The sequence below is a fragment of the Rousettus aegyptiacus genome, unplaced genomic scaffold, assembly GCF_014176215.1.
Source record: "Rousettus aegyptiacus isolate mRouAeg1 unplaced genomic scaffold, mRouAeg1.p scaffold_m13_p_10, whole genome shotgun sequence".
Taxonomy (NCBI): Eukaryota; Metazoa; Chordata; class Mammalia; order Chiroptera; family Pteropodidae; genus Rousettus; species Rousettus aegyptiacus.
The window spans coordinates 7437376-7453464 of NW_023416285.1; the positions used below are offsets into that span (position 1 = coordinate 7437376).

Below are 16089 nucleotides of genomic sequence, written 5' to 3' on the forward strand. Positions count from 1 at the left end.
TACATCGAGGCACTGGGTTTCTAGAAGGACCTAAGGAGATACACAGGAACTCTGCAAGGTCTCAAACACAGAGCATCATGGGATACACAGGTCGTGGTTTTTACCATTGGAGTTTTGTTCAGGAGAGTTCTCAGGTCTCTGAAGTTGCTGTCTACCAGTTTTTGAGTCTCTTCGATATGGGTCCTCAGGTAGTGGTTTGCCAGAAAACCAGAGATGATACCAACACTGCAGGAAAAGCAAAGAAAGAGGAGCATTTACCTGTGTGACCTTGGCGGACTGGCCGGGTACAAGGATGGAGCAGGGCTTCTGAGAGATGCCCGGGGTGGGGGGATGGAGGGGGACAGGACCCTCTTTCCCACCTGCCCTCTCCACCGCTGCAGCCCTCAGAGACCCCATAATCCACCTGCCACCAACCCAGGGGTCAGGGAACAGGACTCAGTCCTCTGGGAGAAGATACATATCCACTAAAGATACATTGTTCTGTCAAATATTGAATCTTATAAATGGGCCAAAGTTCTTGATAAAGTGTGGAGGAAACAGTAACTAATGAAGGTTACCAGGCAGTATGTGCTACTGAATGCAGGCACACACCCTCCCCGGCAGCGCACACACGAACACACCACTGCACACATACCTCCGCCCCCGCCCCCGCCCCCGCCCTCCCCCCCCGGAGAAAATGATCTGGGAAAACATCAGAACGGTAAGACTGGTTTGGGCTTTCGGACGTTTTTGGTTTCCCTAATGGCCTTTGTTAGTTGCTGTATGTCTGGGTGGAAAAGAAACATGAGTTACTGTAACGTGAAAATGCTATACGGAAAGCTGCAGATAACGGCATACACACTGTATCCTTCCATGTCATATGAAGCACAAAATCACGCAAAATGATGCTGCTAAGAGTCGGCGGTTCTATTTGGGGAGGGGTAGCTAATGATGTGATCGGTGTGTTCACTTCATGGAAACTCGTGTGTGTGCATTTATGACAAGGGCATTTTTCTCCATGGAAAACACACTTTAGTGAAGAGTTTCAAGAACACCGTATGAAAGTCATCTCTCATGAAAGGCTCCTCTATGCGAAAGCAAAAAACATATTTTTCAAGCCCAAAAAAGTCTACATTGAATCATTCTCAGGGTTCTTTTTTAAGGTTGACTAGTTACTAAGAATCTCCTGTCTTAAATTAACTCGAGCGATTGATTTTCTGTGTGTGTCAAAGCCTTCAAACATTAAAAAGTTAAATATAGAATTGCTCGTTACCAAGGCTTTGTTGGATTTAGCCACTAGATGGCAGTAAGGAATCACATAAACTCATAACAACACAAAATTTTACCAACGGAAGTCAATAACAAAATGGTTAGTTTGTAACCAACCACTCATTCAAAGAAAAGTGTGGATAGAACAAGGTTTTAATAGGACGAAGATTTTTTGCAAATAATAGGCACTTTGGGAAAAATAATTCTGATACAGAATATCACTGCTTTGCACCAAAAGCAACATCTTAGGCTTTATGCATTTGTGTTTTTACAGGCAGGGTGGCCAAGTGTCCATCTATGCACCAAAAGTCCCACGTCCCGAGGTAGTGGCTCAGTCTCGGGGAAACGGGGACGATCGTTCATCCCGTTTACAGATATGACTCACTCCGAGAAGCACCAGCTCATCACTCTCTAAAAACGTGTAGACCCACAGCGACAGCACATCAGGTGCACTAGGGTTTTCAAACCAATCCAAAAAAAGACCGTAACACAAGGTGTTGAACGCTATTCCTTACGTTCAACAAGCTCCAGTGGGACGTGTGCTGGGGTAGAAACGTCAGATTCGGCCACTGTGCCAGTAAATCACACTGTGTAAACCAAGTCGCTTTCCTTTTGAGAGCCTCAGCTAGTGCCACCAAACGGAAAATGAGGTCAGGGTGTGCTTCTCCAGCTGCAAGAGAGAGGATTGCACGGGCCCGCTAATCTTTTTTTTTTTTTTTTTAATGAATATTACCACTGTTCTGTGCCATTCTGAATGAGCACCTTCCTCATGGTCTATTTTTTGTCCGTCTAAGTCTGCACTGCTATTTGCGAGACAGACCTTGTACCATAGCCATAGTAGTTATTAAGGGACGCGCTCAACCAAATAAGGCCAAATGACCCAAAATAACAACTTTGGAGCAGTGTGACCAGAAGAAAAAAAAAATGTTGTGTCGTTAACAATGCATCTGGAGCTTTATGGACCATTCCAAGTTTCAAACACTCATGACAAGGCAGGACGGCTACCTGGACACCCCTGCCCAAAAGATCTCACACTGGGGGCCCTTCCTGTCTCTCTCTCTCTCTCTCTCTCTCTCTCTCTCTCTCTCTCTCTCTCTCTCTCTCTCATGTCCATGTTATTTGTTATTTATTGTGCTCCAGACCCATTTTGTCATACAGAAAGTCAAAGTGAACTTGAGAATCAAACAGCAAGTGCACGTTCACGTGGGCTTTGCTGACCCTGCCCCCAACCTGCCTCCCCCACTTTGGGGAAAAAAAAACTTCCTTGCCTTGAACTCCCAGGGGGCTCTCCCTGAAATTCTGGTGGGCTCTTTCTCACTTCGTACTCTATTTTGTCTTTTTTTACACCTGTGCTTAATTTCTCTAAAAAGAGGTGGAAACTGTTCCTTTTTCAACTTTGCATAATGTGGGATCTCTTACTCACGCTGGGCGCTCAGTGAAGGTGGTTTTAAGGACTTGGGTTTCGTTTCATTTGGTCCATTTAGAAGATTAGTCATATGTTTGGCGTGTCCAAGTCAGAAGCTATCTTTGTTCCTTTATTGAATAAATGCCTTTACTCACAAGTTCATCAATCAGTGAAGTGAGCTGGGACATGACACTGAATTTCGATGCAACATTTTTAAAAAGACCCACATTTCTGCTAATCGATTATGGATCCAATTAAAATGAAAGCACTGATCATTTAAAAAAAAAAAAACTGTTCTGAACAGAATTCTGGAATACAATTCAGCAACTGTCAAAGCTGATTTTCAAACCCACAACACATTTTAAATTTTATATTTAAATTAAGGATGGAAAATTCAAATGCCTCCATGGGCAGGGCAGAAAGCAGAAGGGCACAGTGTGTGTCCTGGACCGATGACGATGACGATGACAATGACGATGATGGGCGGGAGGTAGAGATGGGGGTGTGGTCAGCTCCTCTGCAATTCTGGCAGGTGACACCATGATGGCAGTCACCAAAATCTGGAAATCTGGATTCTTATTTAAAATCTCCCATTTACAAATATTAGCAACTAATCATAGGAAAAAAAAAGAACTTCAAATGCCATGCAAACCAGTGGGCCTCCATTTGCAATCTCTAATTTAAAACTTGTGTAGAAACACAGAAGCTATCAAAAACAATGCACTTTTATGCAGTACCGCAGAATCTCCTGAAATTTTTAGCAGAAGATAAGAATTTAAAATTTTATGGCATGTTAGCATTACAACACCTTCTGTATTTTATTATGGACCGCCTACTTTTCTTACATATACTCTTAAAAATAAATACTTAAAGCTATTAAAGAATAAGGCTAAACCTTTAAAATTTGTAGCAATTTTTTTTCTACCAATTGCCAGTAATTTAATGAAATAAAGCCAAATAAATGTTTTCAGTCTGTAACTGATCTCTTATTTTTTAAAAGATAATTTTTAAATTTAAATTTAAATTTTAAGGAACTAGTCCTCTCATTTACATTAAGAAGGTCTCGTGATTTTCAGGCATGCTAGCTCGATTTCTTTTCTGGAAACTCGTGTCTTCCAAGCCAGGAAATGACAATCACATCTAATAAAAAATGAACTTTGAAAAACAGTCTCCCTGAAAATTGCCGGGATTCAATTTTCACCATGGTGATTGGCAAAAACTTATCATACTCAGAAACTTAGACATATATGGATAAACAAAGGCTTGGCTGTTCCTTTTTTTTGTTGCTGTTCTTGCTTCTAACCTTTTCAAAATTCTGAAAAATGCAGCGATGACAACTGCAAAGGAAAGAAAGGAGAAAAATCTGGCTTTCTCTGGAGAAAGACACGTCTGCTTAAACTGTCTACAGTGAGAGGTGGAAATTCAATCTTCTACTGATGGTCAGAGTTACCTAAACATGTGCCTACGACGTCTGCAGGACTCTAACGTTCCCGGCTACCGCTGGGAACGCTCAAACAGAGAAAGAGAAAGAGCATGACCACGCACACCCCGCATGCACTAGAGGGCCCTTCTCCTCAACGCCTCTGCCTTTCTCGGTTTAAAACAAAAGATTTAAACATTTTTAAATAAGAAAAGAGCACATGAAAAATAAGAGTGTTCAAGACTGAGTCAAGCACCGACGTCATTTTTAACGGCGATACTTGGTGTGGAGCCACAAAATGAAATGAGACCTAACACTGACCCTGAAAGGCACGTGGTCGCCTCTGGGTTTCTAAATTTTTTTTTTTTTTTTTAAATATCATATACAAAGATTATGTATCAACAGGATCCAACCTCTGCTGTCATACAGCCGGAGGCTAACGGCAACCTCTCTTTCTCTTTCCGCCTTCTAGTTTTGTTGACACGCACCCTCCTCTCATTTTGAATCATCTTCTGGTTTTGCACACATACTTTCTCCTCCTTTCTACCCAATCGTAACATAGAAATCTTTGCTTTCCCCTAGTATTTACTCTTCTGGCCTAATGGTGATTACCTACAAACAATACATAGCTATTATTAAATCTGTGATGTTGAAGATATTTGAAACCAGTAGGGGTTTTAAAAAGAGGATATTGATATAGCTGTTCTAAATTTTTAAAATTAAAGGCAAAGAAGTTTAAACTTCTGGTCTAAATTTAAAGTAAACAAGAGAATCTCAAATACTATTCTTATGCAGACCTCTTTATAATTCATACAAAAATTCAGTGTATTATGTGAAATAAATTTGTTTTAAATTTGTCATTTAGTCTCAAATGATTGATCAACTTTGATTTAATTATATTAAAATTGAAAATTGTGATTTTTCAAATGAATAAGTCTTAATTGGGTGAGGAAAAATATCTTAACTAAATATGTAGCTGTATACTTGAGAAAAAAATTATCTAAATTTGATGGGTCTGAGTTCTCAAGAATAAAAACAATTATAGCATTTATTTTATATATAAATGAAAGCTGACTTTGTAGCTTTATTTTTTATGTATTTTTGCATTTTAAATATAAATAATTCAATAAGTTCATGGTAAACCATAATATATATGTAATGCAAATAAAAACTTAATTAAAAAAAAAATACAAGATATATTTTCCATTCCCCCCAAAATTGAAGGCCCATTGTCACACATGAAATATTTATTCAGAAAACTTAACCCAAACCCTAACCTCAACCCTAACCCTAGCAAAACAAAACAAAACAAAATGATTTATTTGGGTAAGTGAATAACTATATGCAATAAAGAATTTTCCTGAAATTATATCATATGTATTTATATCAAGTGAAAACTAGTAAATTGTTCAGTTAAAAGGAAGCCATCAGGGCAAATATTTTCAAAAAACACTTTCTCATGTGAGCTTCATTTTTGCTGTCCAGGGTATATTAAGAGAGAGAAGCTTGGCTGCCCAAGTTTTTGCATGAATAAAGGATGTAAGTTACAGCCTTACAGGACATGCACAAGGATCTGACAGGTCTTTGGACTAAAAGTGACATATTTCGGGTAGCTGGGGCAGAGGGAACAGCTGTGAGGGCTGTGTGTTCCCGAAAACACTTCAAACGCAAAGCAAAGATGGACATCTGGAAATACCATTGATTCAATTCTGTTACCTTTCAGGGTTCAGTGTGAAGAAACAGATTCAAGTCGTTTACACACACACACACACACACACACACACACACACACACAGAGGGGGAGAGATGCCCACACCCTCATTTCTCAGAGAGAACCCCAAATGACCCTGGAGGTCAGACATGGTGCATGAAATTACCTAACATATTCACTTGGATCTTGTTGACAAGTATACTGTTAAAGTCTATTATTTCACTACTTTCAGCAAAAGTATGTCTTTGTTTAAAAAAATATATATCACTGCTCTGGAGTAAGTGGTAATGCGTTGGCTTTCGGGTTTTGTGGGGACGATTGGGTTGTTTGAGTCTAACCTTTAGTGTAATTACTTCAGGCAGGTAATGCCTGAGCATGGTAGGTAATTAATTCAGAGACAAAACGTCTCTGTGCAGTAAGAAGCAAGGTCACTGCCTCCTGCCTCCAGGACCGCCAGTTTCCTTCCCACCGCGGCTGCCAGGGTCTCGGCAATCCCTTCACGTGTGCTCCGTGCCAATGGGACCAAGTGTCATGTCCCCCTCCTTGTCCTGTTTTCATCACTGCTGCATGTTCTATACGTGGCGTGCAACCTGTTTGTCTCACTTCACCTCATTTGGGGACCATGTGGTATCAGCCTGTCTAGAGCTGTCCAGTCCCTTCAGATGGGTATATTTCATTTCAATGGATGGATAGCTCAAAGTACACCTCCCCCTGGCCCCTACTGAAGCCCACAGGAAAAGAACTTTTCTTGTATTTGCAGCTAGAACTTCACCTGGCAGGCAAGCCGACGTTATTCTGTTTAATTCTGCTTAGTTCCTGTGTAATTCTGTCCTCTGCTTAAATTCCCAGATATCAGTTATTTAGCAAAACTTGAAAAATCGTGCTCATGGCAAATGCGGTGCTCGGAGAAACGGCAAGGAGGATGCCGACTGCTGACCCCTGTCGCCCCCGCGACTCCTCGAGGTCTAGCACGGTTCGTGTCGTTTCTGTGGCTAAATGACACACTAGTTGAATGAGTGAGGAAATGTGGAACATGACCAAATATCACAACGGGGGTGGGGGTGGGGGGCGTGGCAGTGTTACGGGGTGCCGTCCTCAGCCAACAAACCTGATTCGGGCTCAATAAATAAAGCGGTGTCCTTCCGAGCTGCCCGTCAGTTGGAAAACGTTTGACAGCAGCAGGAGCCCCAGAAGGAACACCCTAAATTTTGGCGTGTGCTCCAGACTTCAAGAGAGGGCAGCGGCTTAATGGCTAATTCAAGAAAACTGAGTATGTTATTAGAAATTTAATTCCGTTCTGCAATACTTGCAAATGTCCAAAATCAGGGACTGCGTCCATCCTCTGCGAGCCCTTTGGACTTGCAAATCAAAGAGCAGATACGCCCTCTGCCTTCCTGCAGGCGGGAGCTGCTGTCCCAGGAGGTAAGTGCTTCCCATAGTCTAACCTTTATCGGGATGGCTCCAAGATGAAAAATACCAAAGGCTGGCTTGTCACCTAAGTTAGGGCTGCTCGATTACGATGATAACTTTGGTTCCAGTGGCTTCTTTTTGAGCCACCCCGGAAAAGCATTTTTGTTCTCTTTTCTTTTTTTTTTTGGGAGGGGGGGCAGGGTTATTATCGTTGTTTTGCTTTAAACTCAAGGGCTTAGCAGTTAAAACATGAGACATTCCCCCTCGAGCGTAAACCCAGTTAACGGTCGCCCACGCTTGGACTTGCCTTATAAACACACAAATCACCAAGAGGGAGACCGCGAAGTATTTCCTCAGGCAGGTTCCGTTTCTCTTCTGTCTCTGGTGCATTTCCCCACCGCACTTGTTACAGGAACGACACAAACCGAAGCAGAACCCCACCAGAGGCATCAGAATGATGAAGAGCAGCCCCAGGACAGCGCAGATGATGATCCCCAGCTCGTAGTGGATGATCTGTGGAGCAAGCAGACGAAACGGCGGACCCTGTGACACACGGTCACCAGCGGGCCACTCCGCGGTGCGCTCGCCCATCTTCTTGAACCTGCTTGTCGCCGTGCGTGTGTGTGTGTGTGTGTGTGTGTGTGTGTGTGTGCGCGTGCACCTGTAGTTTCCGTTTTGAAGCTCCTTCTTGAAACAGAGGGCGGGGAGAGATAAGAGATCAGAATATGGGACCAAGCGGTGAACACTCTCTCTCAGCTCCCAGGGTCGAGTTGCAAATGTTTCATTTCCGCCTCCGAGGTATTCTGTTTGTTTTTAAGCAGCGTCACAGGTATTGGCGGAGGCACTTACGTGATGAAGAACCTCCATGTAGGAGGATTTTTCACCAGAAACGTAAGCCCGTAGAAGTTATTACGGATTCAAAGCAGTTTGGATTGGATCAATGAGTGGCAAGTGCGTTCATAGTCGGGTACAATAGAATCTGGAACATATCTAAATGTAGAAAAAAGGCTCAGACTTTTCGAGTCAGACAGGGCCACTCAGTGTCCCCATCCGTATCCTGGGAATAACAACATACATACCTTGGAAGGTCACTGTGAACATCACAGATATTGTATGATTGGCGATACTGAGCCAAGTGAAGTCCCTGGCACCGAGGAGACGCTTAATGAGTAGCAGTTCTCGCACAGTGCCGGGGAGGCTGGGCTCGGCGGCCTGATCCTCAGACACCGGCAGGTACAGCCATGCGGCCTAAACATACTTCCATAATCACTCCTGGCTTTAGTCCGGGACAAGTAAAAATGGACGAAACTTGACCTCGTTCCAATTCGTGTGTGCAGTGACTCACATTTCCGCGAAGCATGACCTTTTTAAAGAACGGCAGAAAACTGCGGGTTGGCCGTTCCCAACTAACGGGCCGGCTGGTTAGCAATGGATTCTGAAGCCACGCCGAGAAAGGGACAACAAAACACAGGTGTCGTTCCCGGGAGCAAGCGTGGGTTTAGGGAGAGAACGCTGAGCTCGCAGTCGGCAGGCTCGCTTTCAGTCTGAGCAGGGGCTCCCCGCGCCCTAAACTGACGAAATGCCACAGCAGCACCCACCGCGTAAGCATACTGCAAGGGACGCAGAATGACGCGATTTAATGTGGGAACAACTAGTTAAGTGCCCAGTCTACAGCCAAAATCCAGTTAATGTCGGTTAACTCAGTGCTAAAGAGTGCGAATGCTTGAGAGTATTAAGTCGGGGGCACATGGCACTGTGTCATCTGGCCCGCCGATGGCCAGGAAGCGTCGTGACCGGCTGGGACTTCTCACACTCCCTAGAGGACCCACGTCATTGGCCGACTGAGAAACCAGCCCCAGATACTCCGAAATCATAAATTTTGCTATCGTTTCTCAGCAACTATTCTGAATTAATTATTGTTTTTAAAGGAATATAAAACTCTTTTTGAGTCTTAGGAAACGCTAAACCCAAACCCAGAAGGTGTACTGAAATGTTTCAAATTTGCTGCCCCCTTTAGCTCCGAATACAACTTTTTACGTTTTACATGCAGCCTTTCTAAAGTTACTAAATACTATGCCAGACGGCATCGGAAACAAGGTATGTCATTTCAAGGGGTCACTTCTAGGCCCGAGTCTCGCCGAGGCCTGCTGGCCGAGACCTCGATTATTTTCTGAAACACTGAGATCTCGGGAGCGCTCTGCGGATCACGTTGGAGGGAAGAGCGGAAGTTAAATCTGCGGAGATGGGCCGCTATTCTTCTGCAAACTACTAAAGCTGAAAGAGAAGACTAAAGACGATCACAGAAACCAAAACGAGACACATCACTTAAAGACCATGACAAGCGGAGAGGACGGCGAACTGCATAAAATTTGGGCAAAAGCGTTACACCACGCACCGGGGGGCAGACAGAGCGATGGGGGGCGGACAGAGACCTTACCTTCAGAATCAGGACTACGTTTTCTGGCTGTGGAAGTCAAAGCAGTTGAGGAGTTTGTGCAAAGCAAAGGCAGCATGCGGCAAGAAAAGAGAGAGAGTTACGTGAGTGATTAGCCACAGTCAGGACATTAACATCCCACGCAGAGAAAATCAGGTGAGAGAGAGAGAGAGAGAGAGAGAGAGCGAGCAACGTGAGACAGGAGTACAGAACCTCAGCGTCGTTTGATAGAGGAACAGCGCTTTGGGTAGGAGCGAGTTCTGGGACTTGGGATTTCTTGAAAGGGTTTTAACCAGTATGCCGATCAGTTATGAAGGAGGCAAGGAGAAAGACACAAATACTTAACGCACGAACCACGTAGTCTTCATAAAACAGAGGGTCGGCCGCTGCCCAGAACACCAGAACCAAAGGCAACATCTTCCCACGCGTCCTTTCTGAAATGAACGCGACGGTGCTCTGCCTCGCCTAACGGCATTCCACGGCTTCCCATCATGTTTAACTGAAACTTCCCTGAAACACGGGTGGCACTTATGGGTTATCAGCAGGAAGCGATCACAAGTCATACACTAAACTGCTCCAAACTATGCATTCTTCGAGGGTAGGACTTGATGAGCCAGGCTGAGAGGCTCTCTCTGCAGAAACCCACGTGAGTGCGTGAGGCGGGCGATGATATTTCCCTTTGTTTATAGTCAGCCGGCATGTGGAGAGTCTGGAAAGGGGTGACCCACACTCTCCGACCCCCAAGGGGATGTATTCAGGTGCTCTGCAATGCTGGCTTGTTTGGCATGGCTCATGTTTGAATCTTGAACTAAGGGCTTATAAACCCTGGGCACGAGGAATGCCCTATAAACTGAATAGATAAATGTGTTGCCCATGAAATCTCTGCCTTAACACCTCTGGCAAAGAGACTATTCCTGTGAAGACTAAATGAGTTAATATTTGAAAGCCGTGTATGAGGATGCCTGCGCCATAGTGTGTGCAATACAAACACTAGGAAAGTAGGATTATTAGAGTTGTTTCTGGGATTTCTATAGCTTCCTCTGTCTGGGCCCCATTTTTCCTTCTGGCTCCATAATTCCAAATCCTATTTCCCTCCTGGACTTTCACTTCTGCCTGAACTTTTTTCTCCCAGAGATAGTCACCTGCTCTCATATTTTATGGTTTAACAGATGAGAGGGGCAGCTCTGAGGCTGTCACACTCTGCCCACAGATCAAGAAACGGGGGAATTGTTTCTTTTAAATTCGTCGCTATGGGACTGTAGCACGGTCTCCTGGAAGGAGCCTGCTTTTTGTTGGCAGTATGTTTGTTGGTTTGGAGTTAGAATGGTCTGGGTATAAATCACGGCTTTGCTATTTAGTCACTGGGTGACCTTGGGCAAGTTCCCTGGCCTCTCCGACTACAGGTTTTCTTGCATCTACAGGGCAACAATGCTTCTGCCTTGAAAAGTGTCATTGTGGACGACAGAGACAATGGGAAGCTCCCAATCCAGCGCGTGGCAGACAGCAGCTAAGAAATGATGTCTCCCGTTATCACGCAGAGGAAGATGATGGCGTTTAAAAACACGCTTTCAGGGGCACTGGAGAAGCCTTGTGCTTTGAGCCAAGCGTTTACGAATGGAAGCAAGACTTGATTTCTCATTTACTTGCCTTCTAGTCTTAGTTTACATGCCGGCTCTGCCGCGGAATCTCGCTGACTTCCCCAAGTGCAAGCGCACGCCCCCTCACACCTGAACATTCGCAGCCTCATATCACGAGGTCTTGTATGGTGCATATCCCTCTCCACCTTGCTCTCTAGTTGCTGAGCGCATCGGCCAGCGAGGGCTGCCATGGCAACACGCCGCAGGCTGGGGCGTCTTGAGAAACATGCATGCATCTTCTCCGAGCTCTGAGGCAGGACAGTCCAGGAGCGGGGTGCTGGCAGGGTTGGCTTCTTCTCATGCTTTTCTCCTCGGCCGCTGTCTCCCTGCGCCTTCTTCGCGTGGTCTTTCCTCTCTGCCTGTGTCCTAACCTCTTTTTCTTATGAGACACTCGTCATGCTGGGTTAGAGCCTACCCCGACGATCCCGTTTTAACTTGATTACCCCTCTAGAAAGCCTTTGTTTCTAAGTACGAAGCCCTTCTGGGGTATTGGGGATCAGGACGTTAACATGTGAATTTCGGACCTCGCTCTGTCCACCGCGTCCGTGCATGTACCGTATCCCACAGCAGCACCCCCCGCCCCCCGCCACCAACTGTGAGATCTGGGAGTAAAGGCCACACTTTCTCATGTCTACACTGCTACTGTGTGTTGCTCCCCGAGAGTACTCTGCAAATATTGATTAAACAAATACATTAAACAAAAGAGAGAAAGTGTCAAGAAAAACATCAGTGAGGAGAGGGCGCCCAAGAATCCAAATTGCGCTATTTTTAACTTTCAGCTGATGTCCAGGAAGGAGGCAGTTCTGTGAAAAGGAGTCATTTTCCTTCCAAGGTCAGCGCTAACCCCCCCCCCCCTTCGCCCCACCTGGGGCACGAAAGGCCTGCACCTCGGAAGGCTCCTGAGCTTCCAGATGAAGAAAGTTCCCTAGTGGAGCCCCAATCAGAAGACGCTGGCCTGGCCGCTCAGGCTCCTCGGCCATCTTAGCACTCACTGGATGAAACTCTGAGCTCGGGACCTTGACAGCTAAAACAACTGCCCAGGGCAGAGCTCACCTGTGGGACTGCACTCATGAAAGAGCCACTGAGCACTGGCCGGCATTGAAGATGCTGCTAGTACCTGCCCAGGTCCCTCAGGCCTTGGGCATCTTGGTGATTCTCCTCAGATGTCTAACTTCTGGTTCTTGAACTCTGTGTTCAAAGGCATTTTCTGGAACCACAGGAGGTTGGAAATGCCTAGGGATTAACACTGTCCCCAACCCCCAGTGGCCCTTGAGTAATGATGGAGTGAAGAAATAAAATGGAGTCAGTACAGTCAAGCTGCTAAATTACTAAAATCGAGTAGGTTAAGGCCTGAGGAAACAGCTGAATTCTTGTTTTAATGAGCTTGGAACTTAAACTTTCAAACTTGCAAGTTCAACGTCAACGCCTGGATATACATCAGACCTCCAGGTAACCCTCTCATTACCCACTGAAGAGCTTAGAAGGGACTGACCGTTCATGTATCCAGGCCACCTGACGGCCAGCACTCAGACCATCGGTCATCTAGAGGCCCGCTGTCTCGAACCAATCCACAAGTTAAGAACGCAAGACTTATGAGTCTCAAGAATGCAACTTTAGTATTAAACAACTCTAAGTTTTTCTTTCTTCATTGGAACACTTCCGAGCTTTGCCTAGCTGTGTTCCAGTTTGCAAACTCTAAGACCCACGCATCAATCTTTGTCATTTATTTCTAGCAAAGCCTCTAGACACATTTTGAGCGCATTCGACAGCCATTGGTAGCTAAGTTTTTGGGGAGCCTAAAGTTACACACAAATTTTCAATCGTGCCCCAAACTCTCACAGTCCAAGGGTCAACTGTACTTAGCTAAAAAAAGTAGCATAATACTTCCTTCGAGAAAATTTTCATTTTTAAATAACATATAACTTGAAAGGTGAATGTTTCTTCAAATGCTACTTTTGGAAATTTTGCTGTAGTTCAAATGGGATTTATAAGGTGTTTCAATATTCCATAGAAGTTCTTAGTCAAAAAACATTACTAAATTCACAGACTAAATAACTGGTCATTTAAAGATCTACTTTCAAGTCAGCCAAAATTTTGCTCATACTTATTTTAATAATAAATAATCAATAAAAATTACCTTCTCGTAATCAGCTGAGAGGTCAAACTTGTTGCGTAATACATTCCTGAGAATATCTGGGGGGGGAAAAAAAAGCCACAAAACAATAGCAAGATTACTTATTCAGTAAAAATATAAAATGCACATTTAGAAAATAAAGTCTATATATGTTCACAAATTACTGTACCTCTACATACTATTCTTAGAATTATTCCCATTTCTTACTGTAGGCAAATAATTGAGCTAATGAGGCTTAAAAGCAACGGTCCCCAACCTTTTTTGCACCAGAGACCAGTGCTCCTGTGAGAATCTAATGCCTGGTGACCGGAGGCAGAGCTGAGGCGGTGATGCTGGCGCTGCGGAGCGCCTACAAATACAGATGGAGCTTTGCTCGCTCACCTGCCGCTCACCTCCTGCTGTGCGGGCCGGTTCCTAACAGGACACAGACAGGTACAGATCCGCAGCCCGGGGGTTTGGGGATCCCTGCTCTAAAGCGAAGACTAGAAGACAAATATTTCTGATGTACAGCTTTGCCAGTGGCAGAATCAGAAGGTTGCCATTTTTAAAAGTTTTCGGTTTCTCACAATACACCTTAATATATACCAGGAAACCACATGTACTGCATTAATGAGCACTGACAAAACGCGACACTGAAATGGGTAATTTTTATTTATTTGAAACCAGAAATTTGATTTATGCTTTAATAATTTCACGCTTATATAATGTTCTACAAATGAATCTTACGATTAACTTAACCCAAGAGTTTCTCAATCACACGAGACCTCCCCGCCCTTCCCATCCCTAGACACTGCATTGAAAACCCTGAAACGTTATACAAAACGGAGCTGTTCTCACGCATGTTCATTCTGGGCGTTTCTGAATTCTCACATTGGTTAGCAGCCACCTCTTATTCTGATCCTCTCACCCAGCAATAGTGTGGCACAGACAGGGAGAGTGACTTGTCTAAATGTATTATGCAAAGGTTAATTTTGTTCGTCGCTGTTAATCTTTTCTGCCGAAAATGTTCTAATTTTATCTTGCTTTGTTTTAAAAGCTTTTCTTAAAAAAAATCTTAGTACGGTTTTGTATGCCAGGCATTTTAATGAGTCTGCCGCTTTTTTTTTTTTCTATCTGACGTTTTCCAGTCTCTGTAACAGGACAGAATTATTCAAATGAAGCCTAAAATTTAGTTACAGAAGCATTGTGGCGTTAAGCATTAAAATGGGGGATTAAAATGTACAGAACAGATTTTTCTTTAGGAACAAGCCTTAGAGAGTAAAGCATTTTTTTCAGGTGTCAGGTTAAATTTGTCACTTGTACTCAGAGCTCTTATTAATAAAAACTAAACACACATACACACATGGTTAGCCCTCTCAGACATTCAAGAGTATTGGCGTGGACATGTGATTAACCAACAGCATTAACAGTGCCGAGTGTCACTCTGAGAAGATACCCATAGTGTCCCTCTTTACCCTTCCAGGACATCTTAAACTCACAGAGTGTGGAGGGTCTCCTTACTGAGAATGACTTAATCTGCCAATTTCTGCCTTAAATCAACACTGACCAAAGTGAAAGAGATTATTCAGATTTTTGCCAAAAGTATTAGTTTTCCAAGCAGAATAAAACGATATTCGAGTTCAATCTGGAGTCTTAGAAAAACAAGTTTTGTAAATGTATAACTTTCGTATATTATTAATTAGATCGCAACTCAAATTGCATTTTTTTTCTTCTCCAAACATAAAAGTCTTTCCACAGATCTTAAAAATAAATTTGACAATTCGTCCCTGTCGAGACCAAATAAATTCCTGAGGGGACGAGGGCGGGTGGGCGAACCGGGCAGAATGCGGGACATGTCCATGAAAACACGACCCCAGACAGCTCCGGAAGCGTTAACTCCTTGGACGTGCCGACGAGCAAGCGGCATTTCGCCCTGATGAAAGTGTTGAGGGCCGTGCTCGGTACGTAATAAACTAACGGGAAAGCAGTACCCCCTTTCGCCCCCGGCCCGGTACCGCACGCCCTTCACCGCTCTGCCCTCTCCAGGCCTTCGGCTTGCGGCGCAGAATCCGAGTGCTCAGCAGAACCTGTGCGTCGCCTCGTTGTCCTCGGCTCGCTGCGTGATTCTCTGGACACTTGCAGTTAGGTGGGACCGTGTGACTCGAGTTCTGGCCACCGTCACGTGGGCAGAGGTGCGCGCATGCCATTTCCGGGCCCGGCCTCCGAAACCTCCCGCGCGACCCTTTGTACCTGGCCTCTTTACCCATCTCCCACACAAATATAGAGGATCCAGTGGTGAAGTGTTAAGCCCCGGGGAATGGCAGAACCATCTGCCAGAGAGAACGCAGTGATGGAGTCCCCCGCTCCATCACTTCTACACCGGATGAGCCATGAGGGATCAGCACTTTCCACTGTAATTGGGGCTTGCTTGCTATAGCACATGGTGTCGCTTACCCTAATGAAAAAGCCTTAGCTAACTGAGACCCCTGGCATTTTTCTGTCCTATGCATTTTCTACCTGGAGTCTATCCTCCCAGCTTTGACCAAACAAAGATTCATTCATTTTTTATGAGAGGGTATACACACACAGCAGACTGAGACCCAGTGAAGCCAATAGTTTGGCACTGACGTAAACTGAGACTTTAAAAGGTGTCTTCTTAAAAGACTGAAATTTCTCTCTTCATACAAGAGAATGCATTTGAACCCAGAAAA

General features: G+C 44.5%; 1 protein-coding gene across 9 annotated transcripts in view; it reads right to left on the reverse strand.

Moving 5' to 3' along the window:
• The window catches only part of PROM1 (prominin 1), an 86588-nt gene that overhangs the window by 33313 nt on the left and 37186 nt on the right, over positions 1–16089 (reverse strand). For all 9 annotated transcript variants that reach the window (XM_036227536.1, XM_016138420.2, XM_036227537.1 and 6 more), the window contains exons 3-5: positions 13403–13458; positions 7502–7707; positions 105–225 (exon numbers count right to left, since the gene is read on the reverse strand). In XM_036227536.1, coding sequence (XP_036083429.1) covers positions 105–225; positions 7502–7707; positions 13403–13458 — 383 coding nt within the window. The remainder of the gene's footprint in view (positions 1–104; positions 226–7501; positions 7708–13402; positions 13459–16089) is intronic.